General features: G+C 36.9%; 1 protein-coding gene across 1 annotated transcript in view; it reads right to left on the bottom strand.

The window, feature by feature from the left end:
* The window catches only part of tanc1b (tetratricopeptide repeat, ankyrin repeat and coiled-coil containing 1b), a 184503-nt gene that overhangs the window by 154866 nt on the left and 15872 nt on the right, over positions 1-13765 (bottom strand). Inside the window, exon 2 of the mRNA XM_084420453.1 lies at positions 5542-5631. Within this exon, the coding sequence (XP_084276579.1) occupies positions 5542-5599 (58 nt within the window). The 5' untranslated portion in view covers positions 5600-5631. The remainder of the gene's footprint in view (positions 1-5541; positions 5632-13765) is intronic.

Genomic DNA, 13765 nt, shown 5'->3' with positions numbered 1-13765 from the left:
AACAGACCTCAAAGTGTTTCCTTTCGTGGGCTCATAAAACTGTCCCTTCCCATGGTGCACTGCAGTAACTGAAGCACATCTGTGAAGCTGCCGGGGCTCTAGTTCCAGATCAAGATTAAGAGTGGACGTTTTGATGCAAAAAGACACATCACATACTTCAAATATCAAAGAAATATTGTGAGTGATGCTTGACCATGCACCACATGATGTGAGTGGTCATTCAAGTCTGGAGGACAACACACAAACTCAACTTTAATATCATGTCATTAACTCTTAAGTATTAGAAATAATAGTGCCCTATGATTTCTGCAAAGTGGAAAATGTGGAACTCAGTCATAAAAATGGAATTTATAGTATAATATGGAATGTCACAGAATTTGGAAAATTATGGATGAGATGACTACCGGTAAATCAAAAGTAGGACTACAATTATTCAAATCAGTGTTACAAAACACCACAAACAACTTGAAGTTGTTTGAAATGTATGATATATTTCACTATTATAGTAAAATGTACTTCTCAAAATAATAATAATGCAAATTTACAATATTAAAACATAATTTTTTTAAGGAATAGGCCTATCACAACAAAAAAATTTTTATTTATACAGTAAACCTCTGTTGTGAGGCACAAAGAAAATGCAATGTTGAGTTGTAAAAGACCTGTTATATTTTCATTTGATTACATTTTAATAGATTTATTAATGATCATATCCATTTTTGGTGATAAATATTTATTAAATAAAACACAGAATCCAAAAAAATGAATTGGGGTAATGTAATTAGGGGAAAAATAAAACCGCTTTTATTTGCCCCTAGCAATACTATTACCCAGAAAACACCACAAATGAATCCTTGGGTCTAATTTAACAAGAACATCGTAATCCATTCAGAAGCTCAAAATCATTAAGAGCAGTGACGACGGCTGGAAATGTGACCTTTACAAGCCAGAGAGCTGATCAAAGACCCTGAACACCTTTAAAACTCAAAGCCACAACCGGAATACTTTAAAAAACAGGATGAAAAAGACAAAACCACAGACATGTGTCAGATGTGTGGAAAGCCCTTCGATGTGGTGTGGGTCAAAATGGAAAAGGCGACCTCAAGCATGTACAAAGAAAAATGCATGATCATGTTCACGCCAACTAGACTGGAAAAAATAAAACCTGCACACACACACACACACACACACACACACACCTACTGAGCTTATAAGTGACTGATTTGGAATGCTATACATAAGCATGAAGCGCATTGAAAACTCGACTGAAATAAGTTTAAGCACTAAAATTTTAACTAAAACTGAAATGAAAAAATAAATTAAACCTAAATAGTAATATTTAAACAAAATAATAATCATAATAAATGACAAAACACAACTATATTTCCAAAAAAATCAACTATAATATGAAAACTGAAAATATAAAAAATAAAAGCTAATTCAAAATATTGTTAAAAAACTGTAATAGTATATAAATATTACCAAAATAAGACAACGCAATACAACATACACAAATATTGAGTCTATTTGGATTACTAAAATTATTCTTTATAAGACTGAGCTTCAGTTTATCAATGCTCTTTTGCCTTATATTTGGGTGAAGTACGTGATGTATAGAGCTTGTTTCCAGTCCATTATGAGATTGTCAACTTCCCCAAAAAGGATGTGATGCAAAATAAAGCTGCATTGCTTTTCGAACAGTCATTCAATGTTGGGAGCGTGCCTATGATTCCTTAAAATGTGGCCGACGTAGGGAAGCTCACTGGGTTTTGGAGAAGTCAGAGAGGGAGGGAAAAAAAAAATAGATTGAAGGGCTGATTTTGAGATTGGAGATTGTGTGGGATAATGGCTGTGGTCTTTGGCATCAGGGAAGAGTTTCCATGATCCCTTTCAAACTCCCTGGAGAGCCGCTGCAGGCCAAACCGACAACATTTGCTCCTCTACCGTGCAGTTAAAAAAAGATCAGGGCTTTCTCCTTTACTCATTACTGTTACAAATCACCAAGGGCCCGTAACATTTAAGGACAAGGCAGACAATACTAAAGTCAATATTCCACAGACACAAACTGCTAAACCTAAGAGTCACATTAGTCAAGAGCTCTGTTTGAGATCTCTTCCCAAAACCTAGATTAACTAGACAGCAATTTAGGGCACATCCCAGACACGAAAGCTGATCCAAAAAGTAGACAGCCTTCTAAGATACCTCATATTGATCAACTACCTATAACTATAACAACTGTAACAATAACTATATTGGCGTCTACACCAGCACACCATGTCATTCTGTTTATTCTAAGAGCGTTGCAGTTTCTGCCACTTTAAATGCGCGAGCACTTTCTGATTGGCTGTCAATGTTTATCGTACCTCAGCTGGAAAAAAAAAATTACAATGATATTGATTGACAAGGTTTCATGAATTCTTCATAGCATGTTCCTGCTGTACTTCTGAACTGAGTTACACTTCTTCACAGGGACAGCTGGGTTAGTAGATTTAATTCAAATCTCAGTGATTGTGTGATTTGATTCACTTTATCATAGAGAGAGAGAGAGAAAGAGAGTAAAACTAGGGATGCACGATATATCGGCCAATATATGTTCATTTTTACTATCGTTATCGGATAGAAATTTTGGCTGATATTTAAAAGGCGATAAAAAATGGATTATTTCCTTCAGCTGAGACACTGTTTGTTTGATTTATCGGCCAATATATCGATTATCGACTTTCAAATATAAAGAATTATCGGTTATCGGTATCAACCAAAATTTTCACATTGGTGCATCCCCAAGTAAAACACTCAAGAGCAGTGAGTGATTTTTTTCTTTGTCCTTTGTTTGATTAACATTAAAAACAGCCGGCAGCAAGAATATTAGGCTACTGTCACTTTAAAGGAGAACTCCGGTCAATTTTAACATTGAGCTCATTTTTTTGTACATTTGGAGTGCTGTCAATACAGGGAACAACGAAAGTAGTCGATTGCCGAGTTCACGCGCGTGATCATAGGTAACTAAACCTATGCGCGTGAACTCGGCAATCGACTACTTTGGACTTCAACCGAAAACAGGATGTAAACACAGGTATTTGCGCTGGCTTAAATAACATCATTTTTATACATATCTTTCACATCTACTGCAGTCAGATTCACTCGTGTTCACTCAGAAGGAATCACTCACATTTTCTGTGCACTTGTAATGACACATCAAGGATGTTAAGAGGCTAAAAGCAGGTTTAAAACTTGCCCCATTGAAGTCAACAGGGTGCAAATTTTAAAACGAGGATAACTCGGTGTAGGCAACACCGATTTTTGTCGTTGTTCTCTGTATTGACAGCACTCCAAATGTACAAAAAAATGAGCTCAATGTTAAAATTGACCGGAGTTCTCCTTTAAGAGTGAATGCACGGATCTAATATACTGATTCTGTACGCATGCATTTACTTTCTCAACTGCTTACGTTCACTTAAGACCTAACCAACTATGTTTACTAGGATACATTATTTTATTTTTTTTTTACATAAATGTATGTGAATTTGTCCACTCAAGTGCAAGATGATGTGAGATTCGGCTTTCTGGGCGAGCACTTCGGATGTTTGTGCACCCAAGACTTTCCACACAGTGCACGAGTAACAAAATGAGCTCCCTTTCGAGTCTTCTTGAATATTGTCATTTTTTCATGTCCATGCATTGTTAGAATTCATGAAAATGTTACCGGCCAACCAGCGAGTGACAACCGTTTCATTTACTCGCCTCACCAATGCCGATTTTTACTCGCATTTGGCGCTTGGTGAGTGTTAATTTTATACAGCGCCAAAATTAATCGTTTAACAGTCACATTTTGAATGCAGTCTGTGTGCATGTTCTCTCACTCGTTTGCATCTCGGTTTGCTTACTGACAGCATAAGTTCAGCACTGGCACAAGTGATGGATCCGTCAACAGGTCCGATCCTCTCTTACACTGGCCGCGGGCCACCTTCATTGTCAAGCCCTACTCAGCATTCTAAGGTAGTGTGAAGGCATCAGTAACTCAAGACTGAATCTGAGCTCTAAAGCCTTTCAGAACGGCAATATGATATTCAGTAAAGCGTCGACAACATGTGCTGCTATTCATCTCGAGTTTGCAGTCCACATTTCCCAGCCGGCCTGGATGTAAAAAAAATATATATATATGCCACTAATTCCCCACCGGGACGTCATCAAATGACATGACAAGCAAAGCGATTCCAGCATCCACCACATCAAGAGCTGACAAAACATGTCATTCCTTATTCAAGGCAACAGCAGGGATGGAACGACGGGAACCGTCCCAGTGGGATCATGAACAGGAGAAAGAAAGAGAGGAAACGGATAGAGCCAGACCTGTGACTTCGTGAAGCATTTCCGGCTGAGAGACGAAGTGGGCCGTCTGTCGTAATAAGCAGAGCTCTAAATCTACAGGGATGACAACAAATACAGCAACAAAGGAACAAAATAACAAGTCTAGACTTGTTAAATAATAAATCCTCACACTGAAAGCTAAATGAAAAGAATAAAAATGCAAACGTCAACAGCTGCATTTTCAATGAATACTTGCAGCATTTTTGGCACACATCTGTTACTTGGGAGAATCTAGTCGAATTAGACAGACACCAACATGAACAAACACTACACTAGATAAAAGAAAATATGTTTTTGTTTCAGAGCCTAGAATTTACATTGGATTTGAGTCAGTAAAATCATGTAATAGAGTACCATGAGCTGCGAGAACATCAAGCAACCTGTCCAGGTTCAGATCCGTCTAATTTGATGAGCTTCTACCAAATGGCAGATGAATGTGCACCAAAATACTGTATAGTTTTACTGGATGATCACAGCATCAACTACAAGTGTTTTCACTGATGCAGAGACAAAAAAAACGGGTGTGTACAACATGATTCATGCATGATGAACATGTTCGTACAACTGAAAACAACATTTCAGGGAATTCATTGTAACGCTGTCTTGTGAGGTTTCAAAGGCCCCATGATGAATTGTCAATGATGTCAGTAGTGTAAAGCACAGACAGTGATGTGTACATGACAGCACATGATCTTCAGGAAATCATCGAAGCGACTAACTAGGTTTTAGAGCACAACCGCTTTTGGGTTTGGGGTTTCTATCTTAATTTTTGCTGTTACGTCGAAGCCAAATCACCATAAATATTTCCATAGCAACATCCCATTATCCCAGGGAATTCAAGTGCGCACGTGCACGCACCTCCGTAATTCTCCCAGAGCGTTGGGAGCTCCTGCACACCTGTTTCCACAACAGTGACATAAACCAGAAACCACATCATAAATCCCAGTGAATAAATCCCACACTTTGATCCGGTTCACGCTGACAGATCTCCGATGCATATCGCTCACATTACATCATCAGGCATCCTGAAGCAATCTTGTTCATGTACCGCCTTCAATTAGTACATATTTACAAGTCTACTGTCTTCTGATGGGCTTTATTTTGTATGAATCAACAAATCAGCTGCAATTTGACTCATTCAAAAGTAAGACATCAATGTCAAAAATTCCATACCTGCATCCTTCTTGTTTTTCCCACCGTCTCTGCTCTTCTTCAGCACGGCCTTGAACATGGCGTGACTCCAGGAATCCCTTCACGATTAAGCTGTGGAAACACGAGAGATTTTTCACATGAAGCAGCAGGTTTGTACACAGTTGGTTTGGTACATTCAGAAGATCTTACAGTCTAGAGTTACACTCCACCCTAGAGAAAATTCTCCAAAGAGACCTTAGAAATACATACTTTGACTACAGGCTCTTTAATATCCCTGGGGCATTGATTTTTATTAAAGCGAAGAGATTTACACTTTCTTTAATGGAGGTCACATTGCTTGTATCATCGGAAAACGTAAACTATATTATCGCCCAGCTGTAATCTGTTGAATGTGACTGTAAGGCATGAATACATATAATAAACATTAACGATTAACATCACAATTTTCTGCTTTGAAAATTATTTGTGAAAAGTGCAACATTGACTTTTAAAAAATACCATGCCTTTATTGTTTATGTTTGCTACTACCTATCATTAAAATATGAATTATTAACATTTTAAAACTACAATAATCTAAACTTTTGTAGCAATTGTCGTGTGAAAATGCTGACAAAAAATGTACACCAAAATACTGCCACTAAATGTTTTCTGAAATGTTAGTGTACTTGTTTTCCAAGAAGACAACAGTGTCAGAAAAGAGTTTGAGATGAAATATAAGATGTGTATAGTGTAAAAAAGAAAAGAAAAATCAAGGTAAACATCAGTGCTGTCAGTTAAACGCGTTATTAATAGGGATGTCCCGATACCACTTTTTCACTTCCGATACGATACCGATACCGCAGCTTTGGCTATTTGCCGATACCGATATCAATCCGATATTTTTATTTTATTCTTGAACTAATACTACTAATAATAAAATATATGGAGGCTCTTTGCTCAATTAGCCAAATAAAAACATCTCACTCAAATGGAGAACAAATACTTCTCCAGTATATAGTCCACAACAGGTGATAATGAAAGACTGCCACCCTTTATTCAAAAGACCTTGAGATATGTTTGGTAATTGTACCTGAATGAGTTTGAAATTTATTTGCTATATTTCAGATCAATATATTTGTTTCCTTAAAATTTTAATTAACTTTAACTTTATTCTCATCTGAATTATAAATAATTTATTTCTGTATAAAATAATACTACTTTTAAAAACACATTTGATTTTCTTTTTTATTCAATGTAGAATGTGTGAACACTTTTTGCAGTTTTAATGATGTCCTGTATGAAAATGACGCAGTATGTTTTTATGTTTCCACTGTTCGATCGCGCCCGTGCCTCTCTCTCTCTGACACACACACACACACACACACACACACACATATTCCAGCAATGCAATCTTGACATCGCAGCCTATTCATTTTGCTGCGTTCACACCAAACGCGAATAGAGCGTCAAATTCGCGTCTATCGCGTCTAGTTCAATGCTTGAACAGTTTGAATCCATTCGCTCGTCCAAAGCGAATAGGACGCGCCGCGCGCGTATAATGATAAAGCGAGCGTTTGAAGCGATACAGACGCACGTTCCCGCATATGTCTATGCGTGTATCTAACAGTATCACATTAATTAATGTGCACGCGAGTTTTATTTATTTTTATGCCGTGTATTCTCCGTGTAAATCCATGCACCGAACGTATGTTCAGTACAAATACATGTACCGTTCCACCCCTAATAGGTATCGATCATAGGTATCGGATAATTATTTTTCTCCCCTCCGATATCCGATCTAGCGTTTTGGGCCAGTATCGGCAAGATACCGATAACGTGGATCGGATCGGGACATCCCTAGTTATTAACAGCGTTAACGCAAACCCATTTTAACGGCGTACATTTTTTTATCGCGAGATTAACGTTCTTTTTGGCCTAGCAAACTTTGTAGTTTTTTTCACATGCTGTTTGCTACTAATAACGTTAGAAAAACTACAACACCGCACCGGATCTAGCTAGACCGGAAACAAAACAACAGGCACGCCGCGTGCACACACTTGTTTGGGTTTGCGAGCCGGCCGAAGAGTAGTAGGCTAACGTTACGTTTTGAGAGGATGGCGAGCGCGAGACGCAGAAATGGATGCCAATAAGATTCTGAATGGAAAGTTTACTTTTATAAAGTTGCCAAATGGTTCCCTTGACAAGACCAAAGTGATCTGTGTGTTCTGTCGTTGTGAACTGAGCGATCATCGCAGCGCGTCCAGTCTGAAACACCACTGGATGGCCAAGCACACACACAGCTGATGTGAACTCTCTGATGTCATTATTTGCTCCGAGTGAGAATGTTAGTGTGAAATTGAACACTACAGTATATGCCAATGTTGTTTTCAATAAAAAAACATTTGCACAAAGCAAGCCGATCCACTTTTCCATGTTGATCAGAGCATTAAAATGAGAACAGATAATGGGACAAAAAGAAATCAAGGGACATTTAGAATAGATACAAATGTGCGATTAATTGCGATTAATCGCGATTAAATGTTTTAATCGTTTGAGAGCACTAGTAAACATCACTTATGAACAGAATATTTTGATCAAATGCCAATTTCAGCGCAGAATGCAAATTTCAGATGTGATAGAAAAGACATCCGTTGGTTCAGAAAAGTGATGGTTTTAGAACACGAAGGCAAAATTGATCAAATTCTTGGGTGATGCGTTTACGTTATTAATAGACAAATCAAATAAACTAGTGTGTTTTAAGAGGGCCAAAAGAGCTCATAGTTTGACAAATGTATAAATATCCTAGGGGAAATAAAGAATATAAAAATAAAAAAAAGAGCATAATCTAATAGCTCCTTGTATATTTAATTTCTCTGTTTGGCAAGATTTTTCCCACAGTCCACCCACTCCAACGCGTGATCGCTGGTGGGCCGGCATGGAAAGAATTCCTCAATATTTGCACAGAGCGGCTCTGCTCCGCTATCTTGTTATTCCGGAAAACAAGCTGTTGGATTCCCAGCATTCCACATCTAATTGATGCTAAACGGCTGAACTTGGGCTTCTCGTGCCACTGGTCATGATAGCGCCGCGGTTCCTTCACCTCTCAGAGTGAGCAGCACAGGTCAAACACATTACAGCACGTCTATTTATCCAGTTGGACTGTTTCAGCGCTGTAAACTTCACTCGGGGTGCGTCTTGCTGTTAAGTTTGTTTAAATTAAACAGGAAGGTGACCGAACACAAATACAACAGGTGTTGTGCAACACATCATTATTATCATCAATTTCAATCCCTGGGCAATGTTATAGTAGAAAGACATAATGCTTAAGACACTATTTGATCTATATATATAATTCTTTTTTTAGGTTTTTATTGTATTTATTTATATAGACACAAATAAATTAACACTTTAACTAAAGAAATAGTACTTGGACAATATAATAATGACAATAAAGCCATGATAACTATAATAAAAGGAAAATAATGGTAGCTCATTACAGTTATATGCACATATTACTTGGTACCAGGATGATGCATTTGACTTCAAAAATTTCCAATCAGGATATTTTATTTATCTTCAAAATTCAAAAAATCTAATTCTTTAATAGAATTTCCAAACCCAATCTATTTTCTAGTTATTATATTTTCTATACTAGGTCTGGACTCAGGAAGAATATGATCTACCCATTTTCCCCATAATTTGATACATTTCTCAAAGAGATGATTCATTGTTATCCTCTCCATCACATAGATTTCATATGTTGGTCTGTTTGTTTTATATGATTGTATGGTTTTTTTTTATACAACCATATGGAATATGAACATACTGTAAATTAGTGTTGCACGGTGCACCGATACTTCAAAAGTATCCCGATTCTCGGAAATTAAAAACGTCGCGATTCCTAAATTTATTAGTATCGATACTTCTAAGAATGACCGCGTAAGGCCGGCGACACACTGGATGCGTGGCGTGAGCGTCTCAGCTGCGTGGCGTGTCCGTTTTTATTTCGGCTCCCACGTTAACAGGTTAGAGCTAGCACACTGCCTGCGTGACACGCGCGCCCGAGCCGCGCAGAAAACGAGTGCATGCTAGAAATAGAACCGACGCCTATTTTTCACGCGTCACGCAAGCGTGTTGGAAGCGTTTCCAGGCAAAATAGAATAGGAAAAGATGTTTCTATGTCATTTTGACACGAATACATATTAATAAATGACATTTTGATGTTTGAAAGTCTCTAGGTTTTAACATAAATGCAGATATAAATGTAATTTAAAAAAATATTATCGATTTTCAAATACTGCACCTCTCAATACATATTCTGTAGCCTATTTTGCCGTCAACACTGCCGACGTTGTCTTTGCTGCTATATATTTATGTTTAACATGAAGTATAGGCCTTCCACAACTCTCTCCCCACATGTCAAATATATCACCAATGAGGCTTATCATATGTTACCAATATTAAACATTGTTTAATATAATCGCTGTTCATATTTTTATTCAAAGTTCAGAATCAAGATAAAGTTATTACCGGTAACTCTTATGTTTCTTATGATAACTGAGATAATTATAAAAAAAAATTACCTTGAATGTCATTATTCTAATTTATTTTTGATATTTTGATATTTCATATTTTGTTCAAATGTTTAATCTGCTGTTCATATGTTCATTTATTAGAATGTTGTCCCGGTTTTAAAATAAAGCACAGCAATGATATTTGAGAGTGTTTCTCCCTTTTCAGGAAAAGTATCGAAAAAGTATCGAAATCGCAATTCTTGACTTGGTATCGGTATCGAAACAATAATTTTGGCATCGTGACAACACTATTGTAAATATGGTTGTTTTACATGGTTATGTTGTTGATGGTCTGTCTGTTTGTAAAGCCAATGATTTTCTCACCATCTCCTCTGAGAAAACAGCCTTGCTACAAACAAAAAAACTAGTGGTAACTAGTTAAATAAAAAGTGTGCCTGACAGCTCTGCTCAGATGAGACGAGCCAAGGTGAGGGTCTGAATCTGGAGTCGTGCTGAACTCACAGCAGACACCTCAGCACTGAGATCAAGCATGAAAAAACCCTGCCGGTCTCTCCCCAGGAGACGAGCCAGCGTCCCGATCCGCATCGATTCAAGCTCTTGGATGAGAAGGCCTGCTGCGACCTCATCCCGAGTGAGAAGTCAAAAGTTGAGGAGAGATGCAGGAAGATTCGGTACAGACACAGATGCACTTATATTTCAAAAGAAAGTTCAAAAGAAACGCTGGACCCCAACAAGAGGCAAACAAATTGGGTTCACACTGCACCCAAGTTTAGCTTGCACCCAAACACAAGTTTAGCTTGCAAAAAAAAAAAAAAAAGCACTGTAAATAAGCTCAAATATTTTTGCAGATTATATATAAATGCTATAAATACAGTCACACATTCCTCCCGCTTACAGTTTCAAACATTAAAGTGCTCCTTTTAGAAACCAAACACACATTATCATACCTAAGCCTCAGACTTTCCTCAGCACACACACAAAAAAGTACTATGGAAGTCAATGGGGTTCATCAACTGTTTTGGTTTACAGACATTCTTCAAAATATCTTATTTTGTGTTCAGCAAAAGAAAGACGTTCATACGGGTCTGGAACAACTTGAGGGTGAGCAAATGATGACAGAATTTTAATTTATGGATGAACTATCCCTTCAACTAATGCATTAATTTACTTAATAGTATACGACTTTTAACGTAAAAATGTCTTGTTATACGTAGGGCTGCACGATTATGACAAAAAACATAATTGTTGATTATTCCCTTGAAATTGTAATTGCGATTATTAATTATGATTATCATAATTTCCATTGAATGATGTTTTGAATAGCTTTATGCCATCGTTGAAAAACCTTTTTTCACTTTTCTATAGCATTAAGCCTCAAATGCTATTTATTTAAAGAAACCAAAGTAAAAAAAAAAAAAAAAAACTTAAGATAAGCTGTAGAAAAAAAAGAAAAAAAAACGCATCTTAAGCACACCGAATATTGTAAGGTAACTTTTTTTTTTTTGTAATTGCGCCTTTAAACGATTACATAATTGTGGCATACGTAATTGTAATCGCGATTACAAATTCGATTAATTGTGCAGACCTAGTTATATGTACAAAAATACCCTTAACGAAGGATTATTAATGCTGTTAAAATTTATAAACACATGAAGAACATTTAAAAATAATAAAGTTTGTGTGGATTATATCCAAACTCTGATCTCAATGTGATCCGTCTCCATTAGAGTTTTTCCATCCTGGCTGTTGTTCCTGTTACAGGATGGTGAAGTGAACCTCCTAAAAGACTCAAATGTGCAGCACATGTGAGCAATTACAGCAGCACGTCTCACTCCAGACGACCTCTCTCACTCCATCCATCTCTGAAACTGCTCCTCAACGGATAAGAGGAGGGAACAGGAATCCTGCCACCTTCACAATCAAGTAGAGCTGGCTGATACACGAGTTATTTTTCAGCCTTCTGACTTTGATATTTATTCATCTTTGTCAGAAAAAGCTTAAAGCTAAAAGGGGTGAATTCTTTTTTAAATAAATCTGGAATCTTCATTTCAAACAAAACGCCAGTAGATTCAGTAAAATACAGTAAAAATCTAGTTAAAAGAAATCAAGGCATATGCATGCACCAGTTATATGCACCAATATAACAATGCAAAGAGCAATATTTAGGAGAGCAAAGAGCAATGCAAAGAGCAATATTTAGGCCTACATATTTTTTGCTGTACATTTTAAAGGGGTGGTTGATTATGATTTCACTTTTCTAACTTTAGTTAGTGTGTAATGTTGCTGTTTGAGCATAAACAACATCTGCAAAGTTACGACGCTCAAAGTTCAAAGCAAAGGGAGATATTTGCTTTTAGAGAAATCGCTTTTTAAGGACTACAACAAACGGCTGGTAGAGACTACACGACATTAGTGACATCACCAACCCTAGAATTTACATAAACCCCGCCCCCGGAACACGATTTATAGATTATCAAGACAGAATATGCTAATCAATGACTAGAAGATAACTACACATCAGCTACATAAATTCATCAACTAACCATTCAGAAATGTCCTGTTGCTTCTACATGTTGTCACTTCTTCTTGAGTCTCTCCATCATTGTCTGACTCCGGGTTGAACATAAAAGGCTAAAAGTTTTTGAAATGTTCAGTGCATGTGTGTGTGAGGTAAAAGGACACAGGCTGTTGAAGCTCCGCCCCCTGTGCCGGGAGCAGCAGCTCATTTGCATTTAAAGGAACAGACACAAAACTGTGCGTTTTTGCTCACCCTCAAAAATTGACAATTTTAACATGCTGTATAAAAATATCTGTGGGGTATTTTGAGCTAAAACTTCACACACACACACTCTGGGGACATCAGAGACTTATTTTACATCTTGTGAAAAGGGCATTATACGGGGGGTATAATGCCCTTTTCACAAGATGTACAATAAGTACACATACCCTTTAATATCTGAAAAATGCCACATTTTAAGAAATGCTTCAAATTAATCGTTGGATCAGAGTTTTAAATCAATTCAGTGAAACAAACTCTTTGTAAATAAATTAATCAAATTAAACTTCAACTCTGTTTTGCAACTTAAGTTTTAATGCTATTAACCCTAAAAAAAAAAAGAGTGCTGTATTATATTCAAAACACACATTTTTAAGGCCTCTGAATTATCAACATTATGTTCCACATACTTTCTGTCTTAATTGAAGTTTACACTTGTTTAGCAAAAACTAAGATTGTATATATCATCTTACTAAGACATATTTATATGCATTTAATGTAAGTAGTCCGCTATACTGTTAAAAAGATATCACTGATTTACATTACATTTCATCTTACTGTTTGGCCATATATTTTTTCCTCCTCAAACATGAGCTCCATATTCTCCTATATCATATTATACGAGCCATAAAAGCCTGATATTATATCAATAATGATAAAAACACATATGCAAACTTTCTTAGATTTTTTTTATTATTATTATGTCTAAAAGTTCAACTGATGTCTAAAAACTTAAACCGTTCAACATCTCGGCCACTCACGTACTCAAGTCAAATAAGGATCACGAAACTAGTGAAGGTCAGACCAATCTGGTCAGACCAGACTCAAGGTCAGGAGTTTCTGAAGGGTCTGAAGACTATCTGAACCATAAAGACTGACAGCGAGAGGTCCACATGTCCCGTCATCGTTTCCCCTCACATCTGATACGACCCAGGAACGAAATTAAATCAACATG

The sequence above is a fragment of the Rutilus rutilus genome (genome assembly GCF_951802725.1).
Source record: "Rutilus rutilus genome assembly, chromosome: 10".
Taxonomy (NCBI): domain Eukaryota; kingdom Metazoa; phylum Chordata; class Actinopteri; order Cypriniformes; family Leuciscidae; genus Rutilus; species Rutilus rutilus.
This window is presented reverse-complemented; position numbering and strand designations above follow the sequence as displayed.